Here is a 15300-nt window from a genome sequence, read left to right on the forward strand (position 1 = left end):
AATACTACCAAAACAATCCTCCTCCCAGAGCCACGAATTCTAGGTGGTAACTACAAAAACCGGCAACTAGTGAAGCCAGCCCTCCTCCTAATAAAGGCCCCAGAATCGTCCCATAGGATAATGACAACGACCAATACCTGAGGTTCGCTCCTAAGAACCTCAAGCATACTCTGAAGGCCGATACCAAATGCACAAACAGAATGGACTAATGGCAAGGAAACTACCCGAAGACCACAGAACACCGGATCGAATCCCCACCAGAAAAATAACACAATTTTATTACCAGAATTCAGGTCGTGACAGTAGCCAACCTCCCTGGACGTGGCCACAGGAGGAAAATTGCTGACAAATCAAACAGACGGATAATACGAATGGTAACAAAAGAGCCCAGAAAAAGTTCTAAAGAGATTAAAAGTGACCTTCAAGCTCCAGGAAAATCATTGTCAGATTGCGCCATCCGTCAATGTTGGAACCAAAGTGGACATCATGGGGACGACCAAAGAGAACACCAATGTTGAAAACAAATCATAAAAAAACAGACTGGAATTTGCCAAACTACATGTTGACAAGCCACAAAGCTTCTTGGAGAATGTCCTATGGACAGATGAGACAAAAATCGAACTTTTTGGCAAGACACATCAGCCCTATGTTTGCCGACTGAAAAATGAAGCATATCTTGAAAAGAACACTGTCCCTACTGTGAAACATGGAATATGCTCTGTTATGTTCTGGGGCGGCTGCTTTGCTGTATTTGGCACAGGGTGCATTGAAATCTCAAGACTATCAAGGGATTCTAGAGAGAAATGTGCTGCCTAGTGTTAGAAAGTTTGGTCTTAGTTGCAGATCATGGGTCTTGCAATAGGATAATGACCCAAACACACAGCTAAAAACACCCAAGAATGGCTAAGGGGAAAACAGTGGACTATTCTGAAGTGGCCTTCTTTCTTTTTTTTTTTTTTCAACTGTAGTTTTTATTGAAAAATTTTATACATAACAAGGGGGGAAAAAACAAAGAAACAGAGCTAACAAAAGTGATGATAAACGGGAAAGGCGAAACCGCCACACCCGAATTAAATGATGAACAAAGTCCTAAAATGGAAGAGTAAACATTAAAACAAGAAAATAAGGGGGAGACAAACATACAGAAACAAAAGGGAGAGGAAAGAAGGAAAAAGAGAGGAAGTAAGAGCTCTAGGGTCAGAGACCATTCAATGCACAGTGGGCATCCCAGGGGGAACAAACAGAGTGGAAGGCGTCCAAAGTATTATTGAGGCTAGCAGTCAAGTATTCGAGATTCCTCACGTCCTTAATACGGGCCAAGAGCTCAATACCTGAGGGAGGATTCACACTCCTCCAATGCTTGGTAATGAGAGTCTTCACAGCCGTACAGAGATGAAGGAACAGTCGGGAAGTCTTGTTGCTCAGGTGTCTGGGAGGGAGGTTCAGTATATACGTAAAGGGATCTAAAGGGACCCCTTGCAAAAAGAGGGAATCCGTCAAAGCTTTTACCTCCCACCAGAAACCCAGGACAAGAGGACAAGTCCAAAAGATATGATATAAGGTACCTACAGCGCCAACACTCCGAGGGAAGTGCAGGGTTTAAAGCATGAAGGAGAGCCGGAGTGTGGTATGCATCAGGAGTTTGTACTGTGTCTCCCTGAAAGTTTTGCATTGCGAGGATTTCTGTGCGCGAGACCAAACAATCTGCCACTGTCCCGGGGAGATAGCCCTCCCAACCGCCTCCTCCCACTTAGCCATGTAACGATGCCTAATAAGAGAGCCAACAGCCTGAGAGGAAAGAAGCTGGTACACGAAGGAGAAGAAGCCTCTAGTAGAAGTGCCTGCACGGCATATCCTTTCAAAGGCCGTGGGGAGGGAGACTCTTTAGGAACCATGGAGGGAGCAGACAAAGTGGGCTACTTGGGGGTAGTGAACCCACTCATTCTGTGGGAGGCCCAAGTTAGCCACTAAATAATCAAAGGATCTGAGCTCCAATGACACGGGATCCACCATATCAGCTATTCGAAAGAAGCTTGCCCTAGACCACACCCTGACTATACTAGAAGACAAGCTAGAAGGGAGAAGAGGATTGAACAGGATGCACACCATCAAGGATCACGGGGACATTAGGGAAAACTGGGCCTTGCAAGTCGACCAAATGGAGCAAGTGAAACGAATAGGGCCAAGCAAATGGGGAGAGTGTAGGGCGGGGGGAAGTCAACCCACAGAAAGGCATTGGGATGCATGGGTGCCAGCCAAAGCTTTTCTATCTCTACCCATCTGGTGTAAGTCGGGATAGAAGCCCAAAATGGAATACAGCGCAAATGGGTCGCTCAATAATAATGCAAGCTGAAGTGGCTTTCTTTGAGCCCTGACCTAAATCCTATTGAGCATCTTTGGAAGGAGCTGCTGTCTGGAATAGGCACCCCTCAAACCAGAGACAAATGGAGCAGTTTTCTCATGAGGGGTGGGCCAAAATACCTGTGGAGAGGTGCAGAAGTCTCATTGACAGTTACAGGAATCGTTTGATTGCAGTGATTGCCTCAAAAGGTTCTGCAACAAAATATTAAGTTAAGGGAACCATCATTTCTGTCCAGGCCTGTTTCATGGGTTTTAGTTTTAAAAAATTCTGTTAAAGCGAAAAGCAATGTCTGACTTTCATTTTTTCATTTCATAGAATTTTTATTTATTATTACTTTTGTCAGATTCAAGTTATTTCTGTGACCATTGTGGGTTTTTCTTCCATTAAAAGATGGGTACCAACAATTTTGCCCATGTGTGTATATGGAAAACACCAGCATTTCCATAGCTATAATTGACATGCTGCAATGGTTTTTGAAATAACAGCATTTCTGCTGCAGTTTTTTTTTCTGCAGTATGTGGATGGATTGATCCAAAATCCCATCCACTTTGCCGGTACTGTAAAACACTGTGGCTAAATTGTGCCGTTTGCGCAACATGGGGCCCCAGCCTATAATGTAAGCCTTTTAAAGAGGACCTTTCATCAGATTGGGCACATGCAGTTCTATATACTGCTGGAAAGCTGACAGTGCGCTGAATTCAGCGCACTATCGGCTTTCCCGATCTGTGCCCGGTGTAAAGCGCTATCGGTCCCGGTACTGTAGCGCTTTACAGTCAGAAGGGCGTTTCTGACAGTTAGCCAGGGACGCCCTTCTGCCCAGCAGCGCCTATCACGCTGTACTGTGGAGCGGGGAGGAACGCCCCCTCCCTCTGCTCACACAGCTCATCCATAGACAAGTATTATCAGGAGGGGAGGGGGCTTCCTCCCCGCTCCACAGTACAGCGCGATAGGTGCTGCTGGGCAGAAGGGCATCTCTGGCTAAGTGTCAGAAACGCCCTTCTGACTGTAAAGCCCTACGGTACTGGGACCGATAGCGCTTTACACCAGCCACAGATCGGGAAAGCCAATAGTGCGCTGAATTCAGTCAGCTTTCCAGCAGTATATAGAACTGCATGTGCCCGATCTGATGAAAGGTCCTCTTTAATTTCCTAAATAAATTCAAGGATAATTAAAAATGATGCCAACATAAGGCAGAGATATGGTAGATAATATTAATTAATTTGAGTTGGCGACTATGAGTCTGAAAAGCTGAGCATTTTGCACTTTGAAAATTGTGATTTTTTTTTTTTCAATTTTTCACCAAGTTAACTTTTTTTTTTTATAAATAAATGCAAAAAATATTGACCAAAGTTTACCACTAACATTAAGTACAATGTATCATGTAAAATATTCTCAGAATTACTTGGCAGAGCTAAAGTATTCTAGAGTTGTTACCATATAAAGTAACATATCAGATTTGTAAAATGGGAATCTGGCAGAACGTCCAAAACTGGCACTGGCAGGAAGAGGCTAAAAACAATGATGTAAATGACTAAAGCTATGTCACTTTTTTTGCGAAAATGCAACTTTTTGTGGTTGCAGATTTTGCAGCATGTTTTTCTTTAACCCCTTAACGACCGGCCCATAGTAAAATCACGTCGGCACTGACAGGTCCTTCTTGACTGCCTTATAGTAAAATTGCGTCGAGCAATCAGGGAAGGTTTCCCTGTAAGTGCCAACGTAAATGGAGCAAGTGTTCGTTGTATCTGACAGCTAACAACTGCTCCTTAACCCCCCATCAGAGCTCAGCATATTGGGTTGCCACACCAGGGGCTCCACATAGGAGGGTGCCGGTGTTTCAAAAATGCAGCCCGGGGTCTGGCCAGTGACCCCAGGCTGCTACAGACCCCCTCTGTGTCTGACTTCCTCTATACGCTGCAAGACACTGAATGCTGTGTCTTGCAGGGTATAATACAGAATTTTATCAAAGCATCACTAATTCAAGTGTCCTAAAGGGACACATGAAAAAGTAAAAAAAAAAAAAAAAATGCCGTTCTCCCCCCTTCATCTGCCCCAGTGTCATGCCATTCTCCCCCCTTCATCTGCCCCAATGTCATGCCATTCTCCCCCCCTTCATCTGCCCCAGTGTCATGCCATCCCCCTTCATCTGCTTCAGTGTCATGTCGTTCTCCCCCCCCTTCATTTGCCCCAGTGTCATGCCGTTCTCCCCCCTTCATCGGCCCCAGTGTCATGCCGTTCTCCCCCCTTCATCTGCCCCAATGTCATGCCATTCTCCCCCCTTCATCTGCCCCAGTGTCATGCCATCCCCCCTTCATCTGCTTCAGTGTCATGCCGTTCTCGCCCCCTTCATTTGCTCCAGTGTCATGCCGTTCTCCCCCTTCATCTGCCCCAGTGTCATGCCATTCTCCCCCCTTCATCTGCCCCAGTGTCATGCTGTTCTCTCCCCCTTCATTTGCCCCAGTGTCATGCTGCTCTCCCCCTTCATCTGCCCCAGTGTCATGCCATTCTCCCCCCTCCATCTGCCCCAGTGTCATGCTGTTCTCTCCCCCTTCATTTGCCCCAGTGTCATGCCATTCTCCCCCCCTTCAATCAATCAATCAATCAAAAAAGCTTTATTGGCACGTCCGAATAGATATTTGGCATTGCCAAAGCTAGTAAAGTGGGGGGGGGGGTTGGACTCGGGTGGGTGAGGGGTGGGGTGGGTGGTTTGGGGTATAACAGTCCATGGAGTTTCATCTTCCTCTTCGTTGGTGACTGCTATATGGGGAGGTGGGGGCGGGTGGGGTGGGGGTGGGGCGGGTGTATTGGGATAAATATAACAGTCCGTGGAGTCTCATCTTCCTCTTATTTGGTGACAGCTGGACACGTATTGGGCAGCGATCTCCACAGTGGCCTCTTCTTCTCCCAGTAGGATGTAGAGTTTCCTCTTCTCGTCTGCAGATATGAAGTCTGGGATGTGGGCAGAGAGTCTTTGGTAGTAGACGGCCCTCACAGCTGAGTATTTGGTGCAGTGTAGCAGGAAGTGGCTCTCGTCTTCTAGGGCCCCCTGGTCACAGTGCTGGCACAGTCTGTTCTCTCGTGGCTTGTACGTCTGCCTGTATCGCCCCGTCTCTATCTCTAGGTTGTGGGCGCTCAGTCTGTACCGGCTCAGGGTCTGCCTGTGTTTGGGGTGGCGTATTCTCTCCAGGTAGGTGGCCATGGTGTAGTCCCTTTGTAGGGATTGGTACACGGTGAGTTTCTTGGAGTTATTTATTTCGTTCTCCCCCTTCATCTGCCCCAGTGTCATGCCATCCCCCCCTTCATCTGCTTCAGTGTCATGCCGTTCTCCCCCCCCCTTCATTTGCTCCAGTGTCATGCCGTTCTCCCCCCTTCATCTGCCCCAGTGTCATGCCATTGTCCCCCCTTCATCTGCCCCAGTGTCATGCTGTTCTCTCCCCCTTCATTTGCCCCAGTGTCATGCTGTTCTCCCCTTCATCTGCCCCAGTGTCATGCCATTCTCCCCCCTCCATCTGTCCCAGTGCCATGCCGTTCTCCCCCTCCATCTGCCCCAGTGTCATGCTGTTCTCCCCCCTTCATCTGCCCCAGTGTCATGCCGTTCTCCCCCCTCCATCTGCCCCAGTGTCATGCTGTTCTCCCCCCTTCATCTGCCCCAGTGTCATGCCGTTCTCCCCCCTCCATCTGCCCCAGTGTCATGCTGTTCTCTCCCCCTCTATCTGCCCCAGTGTCATGCCGTTCTCCCCCTCCATCTGCCCCAGTGTCATGCTTTTCTCTCCCCCTCTATCTGTCCCAGTGTCATGCCGTTCTCCCCCTCCATCTGCCCCAGTGTCATGCTGTTCTCCCCCCTTCATCTGCCCCAGTGTCATGCCGTTCTCCCCCCTCCATCTGCCCCAGTGTCATGCCGTTCTCCCCCCTCCATCTGCCCCAGTGTCATGCCGTTCTCTCCCCTCCATCTGTCCCAGTGTCATGCCGTTCTCCCCCCTCCATCTGTCCCAGTGCCATGCCGTTCTCCCCCTCCATCTGCCCCAGTGTCATGCTGTTCTCCCCCCTTCATCTGCCCCAGTGTCATGCCGTTCTCCCCCCTCCATCTGCCCCAGTGTCATGCCGTTCTCCCCCCTCCATCTGCCCCAGTGTCATGCCGTTCTCTCCCCTCCATCTGTCCCAGTGTCATGCCGTTCTCCCCCCTCCATCTGTCCCAGTGCCATGCCGTTCTCCCCCTCCATCTGCCCCAGTGTCATGCTGTTCTCCCCCCCTTCATCTGCCCCAGTGTCATGCCGTTCTCCCCCCTCCATCTGCCCCAGTGTCATGCTGTTCTCTCCCCCTCTATCTGACCCAGTGTCATGCCATTCTCCCCCCTTCATCTGCCGCAGTGTCATGCTGTTCTCTCCCTCCGTTCATCTGCCCCAGTGTCATGCTGTTCTCCCCCCTCCATCTGCCCCAGTGTCATGCCGTTCTCACACACACACTCACCATTCCTCGTTCCCCCGCAGCTCTCTCCCTCATACACATATTGTAGGCGCGATGTGACATCATCACATCGTGGCTACAAATGCCGGAGCTCAGCGTTAAAGCAGGAGCTGAGCTGTGACAGCTCCTGCTTTAAAAGCCTATGTATTCAGCTCATCGGCGTCCTACCGCCGATGAGCTGAATACATAGGCATTTAAAGCAGGAGCTGTCAGCTCCTGCTTTAACGCTGAGATCAGTTGGAATCGGGACATGCCGACCGGGACCATTTTGTTAGGTCCCGGCCGCGCCGCGGGGCCCCGGGCGGTTGCCCGGCTTGCCCGGCCCTGGATCCGCCCCTGATAAAAAGCACAGGTTGTCCCGCAAAAATAAGCCCTCAACCAACACTGTCAACCAAAAAATAAAAATGTTATGCCTCTCAGAAGATGGCAGTGCAAAAAAACACTGATTTATGTCCCCAAATGTTCTGCAGAATTACTAACACATACAAAAATAATATAAATGAGGTATTGCAGTTTATGCCACATGTATGACACTGGTGTACCTCGGATAACGTACATAATGTTATATGTGGGTATAAACTGATATTAGGGCACAGCCGGACTCAGAAGGTAAGAAGGGTTATTTGGTTTTTGGCGCACAGACGGTTTGGTTTTTGGATGCCATGACACTTTTGCAGAGCTGAAACGCCAGTAAAGGGGAATCCCCTGATATGCATTTTTAACCCCTAAGTGTTGCTATAACTTATCTATAAATGAATACGAAGCTGATTGTGAGAGGTGAAAATGACCATTTTTCCAGGAATACTTCATTTCAGTGCGTAATATGTTGTGTCCGACTTATATCAGAGATGAACATTTCAAAAGCTGTTGTGCCCAGGATACCCACTTACCATTTTTTAGAGTGTGTATCTCTGCTGACATAAGTTGGGCACAACATATCAGGTACTGAAATGGTGAATCTCTGGAAAAAATTCATTTTTAACTTCTCATTATCAGTTGCACATTCATTTCTGGAAACTAAATAAATGCAACACTCAAGGGTTAAAAATGCTTGCTATGCCACTTGATGAATCCCATCAGTGGGGTAGTGTCCAAAATGGGGTGACATGTCTGCGGATTCCACTTTATTGGCAATTCAGGGGCTTTGCAAAAGTGGCATGACTCCCGGAAAAAGAAGCGACATTTGGTCCTAATCCGGGGTGGAGTGTGCGACTGGATGCCGGTGCACTGCACCGGTATCCAGTCGCAGCTATCCGTATCTTGGTCCGGAACCTAAGGCGGCCTCCACCTCAGTTTCTCGACCAAAAAACCATGTGTGAACTTATCTTAAACATCCAAAAATGGCCGGTCACTAAGGGGTTAAAGCCAGGAGTGAATTGCGCAGAAGGTAGAAGTATTACAACTTGCTATATATTTTCCATTCCTTTGGTAGCCACTCCTGACTATTGGCTATAAACAACACAGCAAAATCTGCAACAAATAAAGCTGCATTTCTGTAACATGGGGCCTCATCCTAATGAAGAACTAAAATATGTAGATTATTGACAGCATATCGCCCTTTGTTTTTCTGCAGCATAATTCTGCTGTGTGATCATACGCTTATATGGTCACTTTTTTTATAATTTGATACTCATGTATTCCTATATAACATACTATATTTCTGTAGAACTTAATAGAATGCAGGTATTGTTTTCCATGCTGCATGACTACAATCCCTTGAAGTCTCAGTTTTTAAATAAAACACAGCAAACGTAAACATTGGAGTGTGATGAAAGCTAAAAAAAAGCTTTCATCACTACAGATAAGAGACAACAGAGAACAAGAAAATAATAGCACTTGTCTTTCTTTTCAAATGGAAGATACTTAAAGCTACTTAAGGCTTCATTTGGCTAGCAAAAGTAGTTGGATCTCACACCTCAAGCAGAGTAAGTAAATAAAAGCAAAAGATGAGCCAAGCTTAGGGGGTAATTTGGTATTGAAGCAACCCTTTGATGTGGAGTTTAACCACTGTCTTCAGAGACATTTGAGTGGGGAAATTCAATTAGTTTAAGGGTCTTTGACACCACTTTTGTGTTGTATTAAGATTACAATCTCAGTATCCCAGTAGCCTCTTATTGTAGCATTGGCACCAATATACATATTAGATTTGTCTCCCTACGGATATAAAAGTCTACACTGCAAGTGTAGAAACTCAACCAGTATCTTGGAGACAATATTAGGAATCAGACATGGAGTACTCACTGCTAGTCAAGCTCAACATCTGCACTTTTTTTTGCTTCTTCTCTGCTGCTTGTAAGTATTCACATTGTGTTTCTTCATTGGAAAAGTAGTAACTTTTTTTTGTTTTTTCATTCAGTTATCTATTAACCAATATGTTTGTAGTGCTGACACATTTTTCTAAAATAATGTACCGCACTTAACTATAGCCAATCCAAGATATGTCAATCCCAAGTGTTTGATTACTGTCATCTAATGGTAGTATACCCTTTTGCAGATGACGGTGTGATGAACAGGAATTTGTTTACAGAACGAGGATGTTGTAAACGACAAAGCAATTTTGTCTATATTGGACAAGGTAGGAATTTATGTCTCTGGCCACTGTTGTAAGATGTGTTGGTGCTGTATCTCTTAAACTACTTTATTATTTGTGATGTTATTTGTGCATTTACAATATTAATTTTCATTATTCTTTACAGATATTTCAGGTAGTCCTGTAAGTGTGGATGTTGGTTTATGCAGATCCCACTGTGGAGTCCCTCAAAGATTAAATTCTTACAATTACGGATTTCATGGGCTTCCAAAACATTCATCAATGCTGGACTTCCTGAAAAATAAAAAGGTTAATGTTGTGATTTATCCCTTTGTACATTATATTTCTTTGTTTCTGATTCTGTTTTGCATAAAACATGTTACACTTATATTGTATTGTTACAGTTACGAGAGAGAATGTCTGACACAGTGCTAACATCAGGCTCAGAGTCATCATGTCCCCATGAGACCAGCTGTCAACCAACAAATGTTGGACTAGAGAGGGTTTTGCTGTTCCAGGGAATTCAAGAAGTGGAGGTGATTGAGGACTGTCAATGCAATCCCAACCCACAGGAGTGCATCAGAATGCCATTTCTAAAGACCTTCTTCCCAGACACACCCTTTGAATCAACAATAGATACTGGGAAATGTTCAAGTCCAACAGTTAGTTCAGGTATAATTGAATTGTGAAAACTGATATATAATGAACTTTAAATGCAGACTATATACTTTTGATTTCATAAAGTATCCAACCAGTTATGAATATGCAAGTATGTTCATTTGTATTGCTACTTGTAAACTGTATGTTTCAAACATTGCTATGGTTACATGAGTAAGTTGCTCCAGCACCAGTTGATCCCAACAGCTAGTATTATGTACTGGTTTCTGACATTTCTCTTCTGTGGGTTCATTAATATAACACACAATATAACTTACAGGTCTTCAGTGTGCCCCAACCAAATTTGACAATGTAATTGTTGAAAGTCCAAATGGAGCAGAAGTAGTGCAGACTGTGGAAACATGTGAAATGAAGGAAAAGTGCTACAGGGTCACTTATCTTGAATATTACTATGAAGTCATATATAATGCCAAGGGCATTAAAGAGGAGAAGCTTAAGGTAATTAAATGATTAATCTTTGAAATACATCTGTTGTATATAAAGATAGCCTAGTTATTTGATTTCTTTTTTTTGTTGGAAAGAATATAGTATATTTACATGTTAACTGCTCTATTTTTACAACAGCTATACCCATGTTTCTTCAAAAATGAGACAGGGTCTTATATTATTTCTTTTTCCGAAAAAAAGAGCTAAGGCTTATTTTTGGGGTAGGTCTTAATTTTTTACATGAACAACAGTCACATATTTGACCACTATTTATTTACATTTTTATCAGAGGTGAAATGGCAAAAAAACGGCAGTTTGGCACTTTTGATTTTTTTTCCCGTTATGGTGTTCAATATACAGGAAAAATATTTTATAAGTTTGTAGACCGGACAATTTCAGACCTAGGGATACCTCATATGTATACGTTTCACCATAATTTTTTAGTTTATATGCATTTGTAGTGAAAGTGGAGGGGACTTGAACTTTTATTGTGTGGGGGTTGTTATTTTTTTACTATTAATATTCCCTAGGGAATTGAACCTGCAATCATCCCATAGACTGCAATTCAACATATTGCAGTCTATGGGAGATTCTCCACATTACTATTGAGGGGGGTATATTATGACCCCCCCTCAATAGTAATATTCCTATAACAGGCCTGGGAGCCTTCATTAGGTTCCCGGCTGTCAAAGGAACAGGGTGGCTGTTAGGGGGTTAACGGACTGACTCGGGGCAGGTGTAATACTTTGGGAGGGGGGCGTCACATTCAACAATGCCTGTGATCAGAGGAGACTCTGATCGCGGGCATAAACTCCGGTTCTCTATTGTACACTTCAGCAGAGACTCAATACAGTTGCTGTGGTGGAGGGGATTTGAGGGGGGTTCACACTCAACAATGCCCGCGATCAGAGTAAACTCTGATTGTAGGCATTAACTCTGGGACTCTGCTGCACATTAGCGCAGACGCCGAACAGTGGCTAAGGCAGTGGAGACCAGCCCTGGGTATAGGTGTGCTGCTTTGGGTTGAAGGGAAGGTAGGAGGTCACAGACTGGCCCTGGGCAGTTGTAATACTGTGGGGGGAGGGGTGAGGAGTTCACGCTCAACAATGAGTACACACTGATTACAGGCCTTAACTCTGGGTCTCTGCTGTACATTACAACGGAGACCTAGTACAGTAGTTCTGGTAGCTGCAGCCATCTTTAAGTACCCAGCATCTGCCTTAATTGCCAGCAGATGTCAGGAAGGGGTTAAACTAGCCAGGGTTTATTTTTGGAGTAGGGCTTATATTTCTAACCTACTCCAAAATACCTGGAAAATTTAGCTAGGACTTATTTTCATGGTAGACCAAATGTAAGAAAACAGTGGAACCGCACACTCATATATTGGATTGAGGTGCAAGCAGAAAATGGGTTCTCTGACCATATCAGTATCCAAAAAAAGAAATTATCTGCTGCACACTCTTGATTCAGTGATGAATAAACAAATACATTTATTGTGAAGGTAACATAGGTTGATGCGCCATGGAAAAAAACGGTATTTAGGTATACATGAATGATTGATCCAATGTTAAGCAGGGACGTTTCGGTGCAATGACCATCATGCCAGATCAATGTGGGAATTACAAGGAGCCTCCATGGCGTTATTTTCGGGGTAGGTCTTATTTTAGGAGAAACACGGTACATTACTAAGATTGATTATACATTACTCATGAGTGTTAACATAGCTAATATAGCTACTATAGAAACATTGCTACACATGGAATAAACAAAAAATTTTTAATTTGACTTAAGATCTTGGACTGTGGCTGCTTTTGTCAATTTAAGAACATAGACAGCTATCAATAACTAATGTATGCTCACGTTGAACTGGACATGCTACTGATTTATTTGGCCTTTGCAGGTGGAAAATCTGAAGCATCTCTCTGTACTTACAAAGTGGATTAGATTTTGCTAAGTAATATCCGTATGCTGTGGAAAAAAATAGTAGAATGCATGAAAACTGACCTACACTGCACATTTTTAAGCATAAAAAAAACAAAAAACTTGCAAGTCTTCAGTAGGTGATACCTTTTTTAATGGCTAACTCATAATGATGACAGAATATGACGTTTCAAAGCTTCCTCTGGGCTTCCTCTTCATATATAGACACATAGATATAGACATATCTGAAGAAGAAGCTCATAGTAAGCTTCAAAACGTCATATTCTGTCATCATTATGAGTTAGCCATTAAAAAAGGTATCACCTACTGAAGAATTGTAAGTTTTTTGTTTTTTATATTTCATAACCACTGGCTAACACGTTACAAAAACAAACATTTTCCTTATATTTTTAAGCATGTAATATATGTTTATACATAGTGTGCTGTGAATCTGCAACAAAATTCACAATCCAAAATCTATTGCAGTTTCCATACATCATGAGGACATACCCTAAGGCTACATTCAAATGACCGAGATGCAAAACGAACGATACAAAATATTTATTTTTCATGGCTGTCATGTACCTGATGGGCACCTGTCTTCACTGATGTGCCATACATTTGAGTGTATGGAGGGATCTGTGAAACAGAACAGAACACGCCTTATATTGTGACATTTTTTCATATTTTGTTACAACGTACCTTCAAAAGAACAATAATGTGAATAGCCCTCATTCACTTGAATCGAATTTATTGCTGCTGTGTGACATCTATTAAAAAAAACATAATTCACTGTCGTGTGAAAATAGCTTAAGGCTGAGGTCCCGCGTTACAGAAAAATTGTTTTTGTTAAAGATTTTTCTGCAGTTTTTTGAGCCAAAGCCAAGATTGGATTTAGTAGAAGGGGAGAACTATGAGTGCTTATTTTAAATTACCCATACCTTTTGAAGCCACTCTTGGCTTTAACTAAAAAAAAGGGAACAAAATCTGCAACAAAACCAGCTTTTCGGGGGGGGCCTTAACCTAAAAGAATGTAAACTTACCTGCTTGATTTTCTCCCAAATGTTTGACAAAAAAAAAAAAAAACCACACATATTGATGTATATATAGTGACAATCCTGTAATAATTGACTTTTTTTCTGCACAAATCACCTAATATCTGATCCAACTAGTTACGTTTGAACGATTCCTGTGGTGCAGAAACAGTTGTTGATATGCAAAAAGGTTTCTACTAATCAAATAAGTGTTTTTCATTTGCCTCTTGTATTGTATACAGAAATGGAGGTGTAATTTGACTGTCTTTGTCATGTAAATCCTACAGGAAATTGATGTAGGAGGATGCTTAGGCAGCTGTTCATCAGGAAATCATTGTCTACTCCGGTAAGCACATCTGATCTCCTCTCATTATCCAGGTTGTTTATGGCACAACTTCCTGGGGTACAGGGTGGATACATGTTACATAGCACTCTAATGACTTGATATTTGTTTTTCTTTTAGGGATTCTCAGAAAAGGGATAACTGCTTAGTATGGGCTGAAGGATCAGGCAATGGTTGTGTACCACTGGAATATGAAACGCATACTTTCAGAAGCAGAAATGGACACATACGCTCTGTTTTAGCCATTAAGACATGCAAATGCCAAATGTAGATGCAGTATAAATCTATGTACACACACATTCATATATATACATACACATACATATATATATATATATATATATATATATATATATATATACACAAACACATATATATATATATATATTTGAGTACATATATATATATATATATACAGTCCTATGAAAAAGTTTGGGCACCCCTATTAATCTTAATCATTTTTAGTTCTAAATATTTTGGTGTTTGCAACAGCCATTTCAGTTTGATATATCTAATAACTGATGGACACAGTAATATTTCAGGACTGAAATGAGGTTTATTGTACTAACAGAAAATGCGCAATATGCATTAAACCAAAATTTGACCGGTGCAAAAATATGGGCACCTCAACAGAAAAGTGACATTAATATTTAGTACATCCTCCTTTTGCAAAGATAACAGCCTCTAGTCGCTTCCTGTAGCTTTTAATCAGTTCCTGGATCCTGGATGAAGGTATTTTGGACCATTTCTTTCTACAAAACAATTCAAGTTCAGTTAAGTTTGATGGTCGCCGAACATGGACAGCCCGCTCTCAAATGATCTGAAAACAAAGATTGTTCAACATAGTTGTTCAGGGGAAGGATACAAAACGTTGTCTCAGAGATTTAACCTGTCAGTTTCCACTGTGAGGAACATAGTAAGGAAATGGAAGACCACAGGGACAGTTCTTGTTAAGCCCAGAAGTGGCAGGCCAAGAAAAATATCAGAAAGGCAGAGAAGAAGAATGGTGAGAACAGTCAAGGACAATCCACAGACCACCTCCAAAGAGCTGCAGCATCATCTTGCTGCAGATGGTGTCACTGTGCATCGGTCAACTATACAGCGCACTTTGCACAAATAGAAGCTGTATGGGAGAGTGATGAGAAAGAAGCCGTTTCTGCACGTACGCCACAAATAGAGTTGCCTGAGGTATGAAAAAGCACATTTGGACAAGGCAGCTTCATTTTGGAAACAAAAATTGAGTTGTTTGGTTATAAAAAAAGGCGTTATGCATGGCGTCCAAAAAGAAACAGCATTCCAAGAAAAACACATGCTACCCACTGTAAAATTTGGTGGAGGTTCCATCATGCTTTGGGGCTGTGTGGCCAATGCCGGCATCGGGAATCTTGTTAAAGTTGAGAGTCGCATGGATTCCACTCAGTATCAGCAGATTCTTGAGAATAATGTTCAAGAATCAGTGACGAAGTTGAAGTTACGCCGGGGATGGATATTTCAGCAAGACAATGAGCCAAAACACCGCTCCAAATCCTCAGGCATTCATGCA

At 43.3% G+C, this 15300-nt stretch overlaps 1 protein-coding gene across 1 annotated transcript; it reads left to right on the forward strand.

Moving 5' to 3' along the window:
- The first annotated feature begins 9331 nt into the window (after positions 1 to 9331).
- LOC142213316 (uncharacterized) lies at positions 9332 to 14028 on the forward strand. Its single transcript, XM_075281664.1, has 6 exons — positions 9332 to 9401; positions 9523 to 9665; positions 9761 to 10028; positions 10294 to 10472; positions 13702 to 13760; positions 13878 to 14028. The coding sequence occupies exons 1-6, from the start codon at positions 9332 to 9334 to the stop codon at positions 14026 to 14028; spliced, it is 870 nt and encodes a 289-aa protein (XP_075137765.1).
- The last annotated feature ends 1272 nt before the right edge of the window (positions 14029 to 15300 follow it).

Source organism: Leptodactylus fuscus, chromosome 1 (assembly GCF_031893055.1).
Source record: "Leptodactylus fuscus isolate aLepFus1 chromosome 1, aLepFus1.hap2, whole genome shotgun sequence".
In the NCBI taxonomy this organism is placed as follows: domain Eukaryota; kingdom Metazoa; phylum Chordata; class Amphibia; order Anura; family Leptodactylidae; genus Leptodactylus; species Leptodactylus fuscus.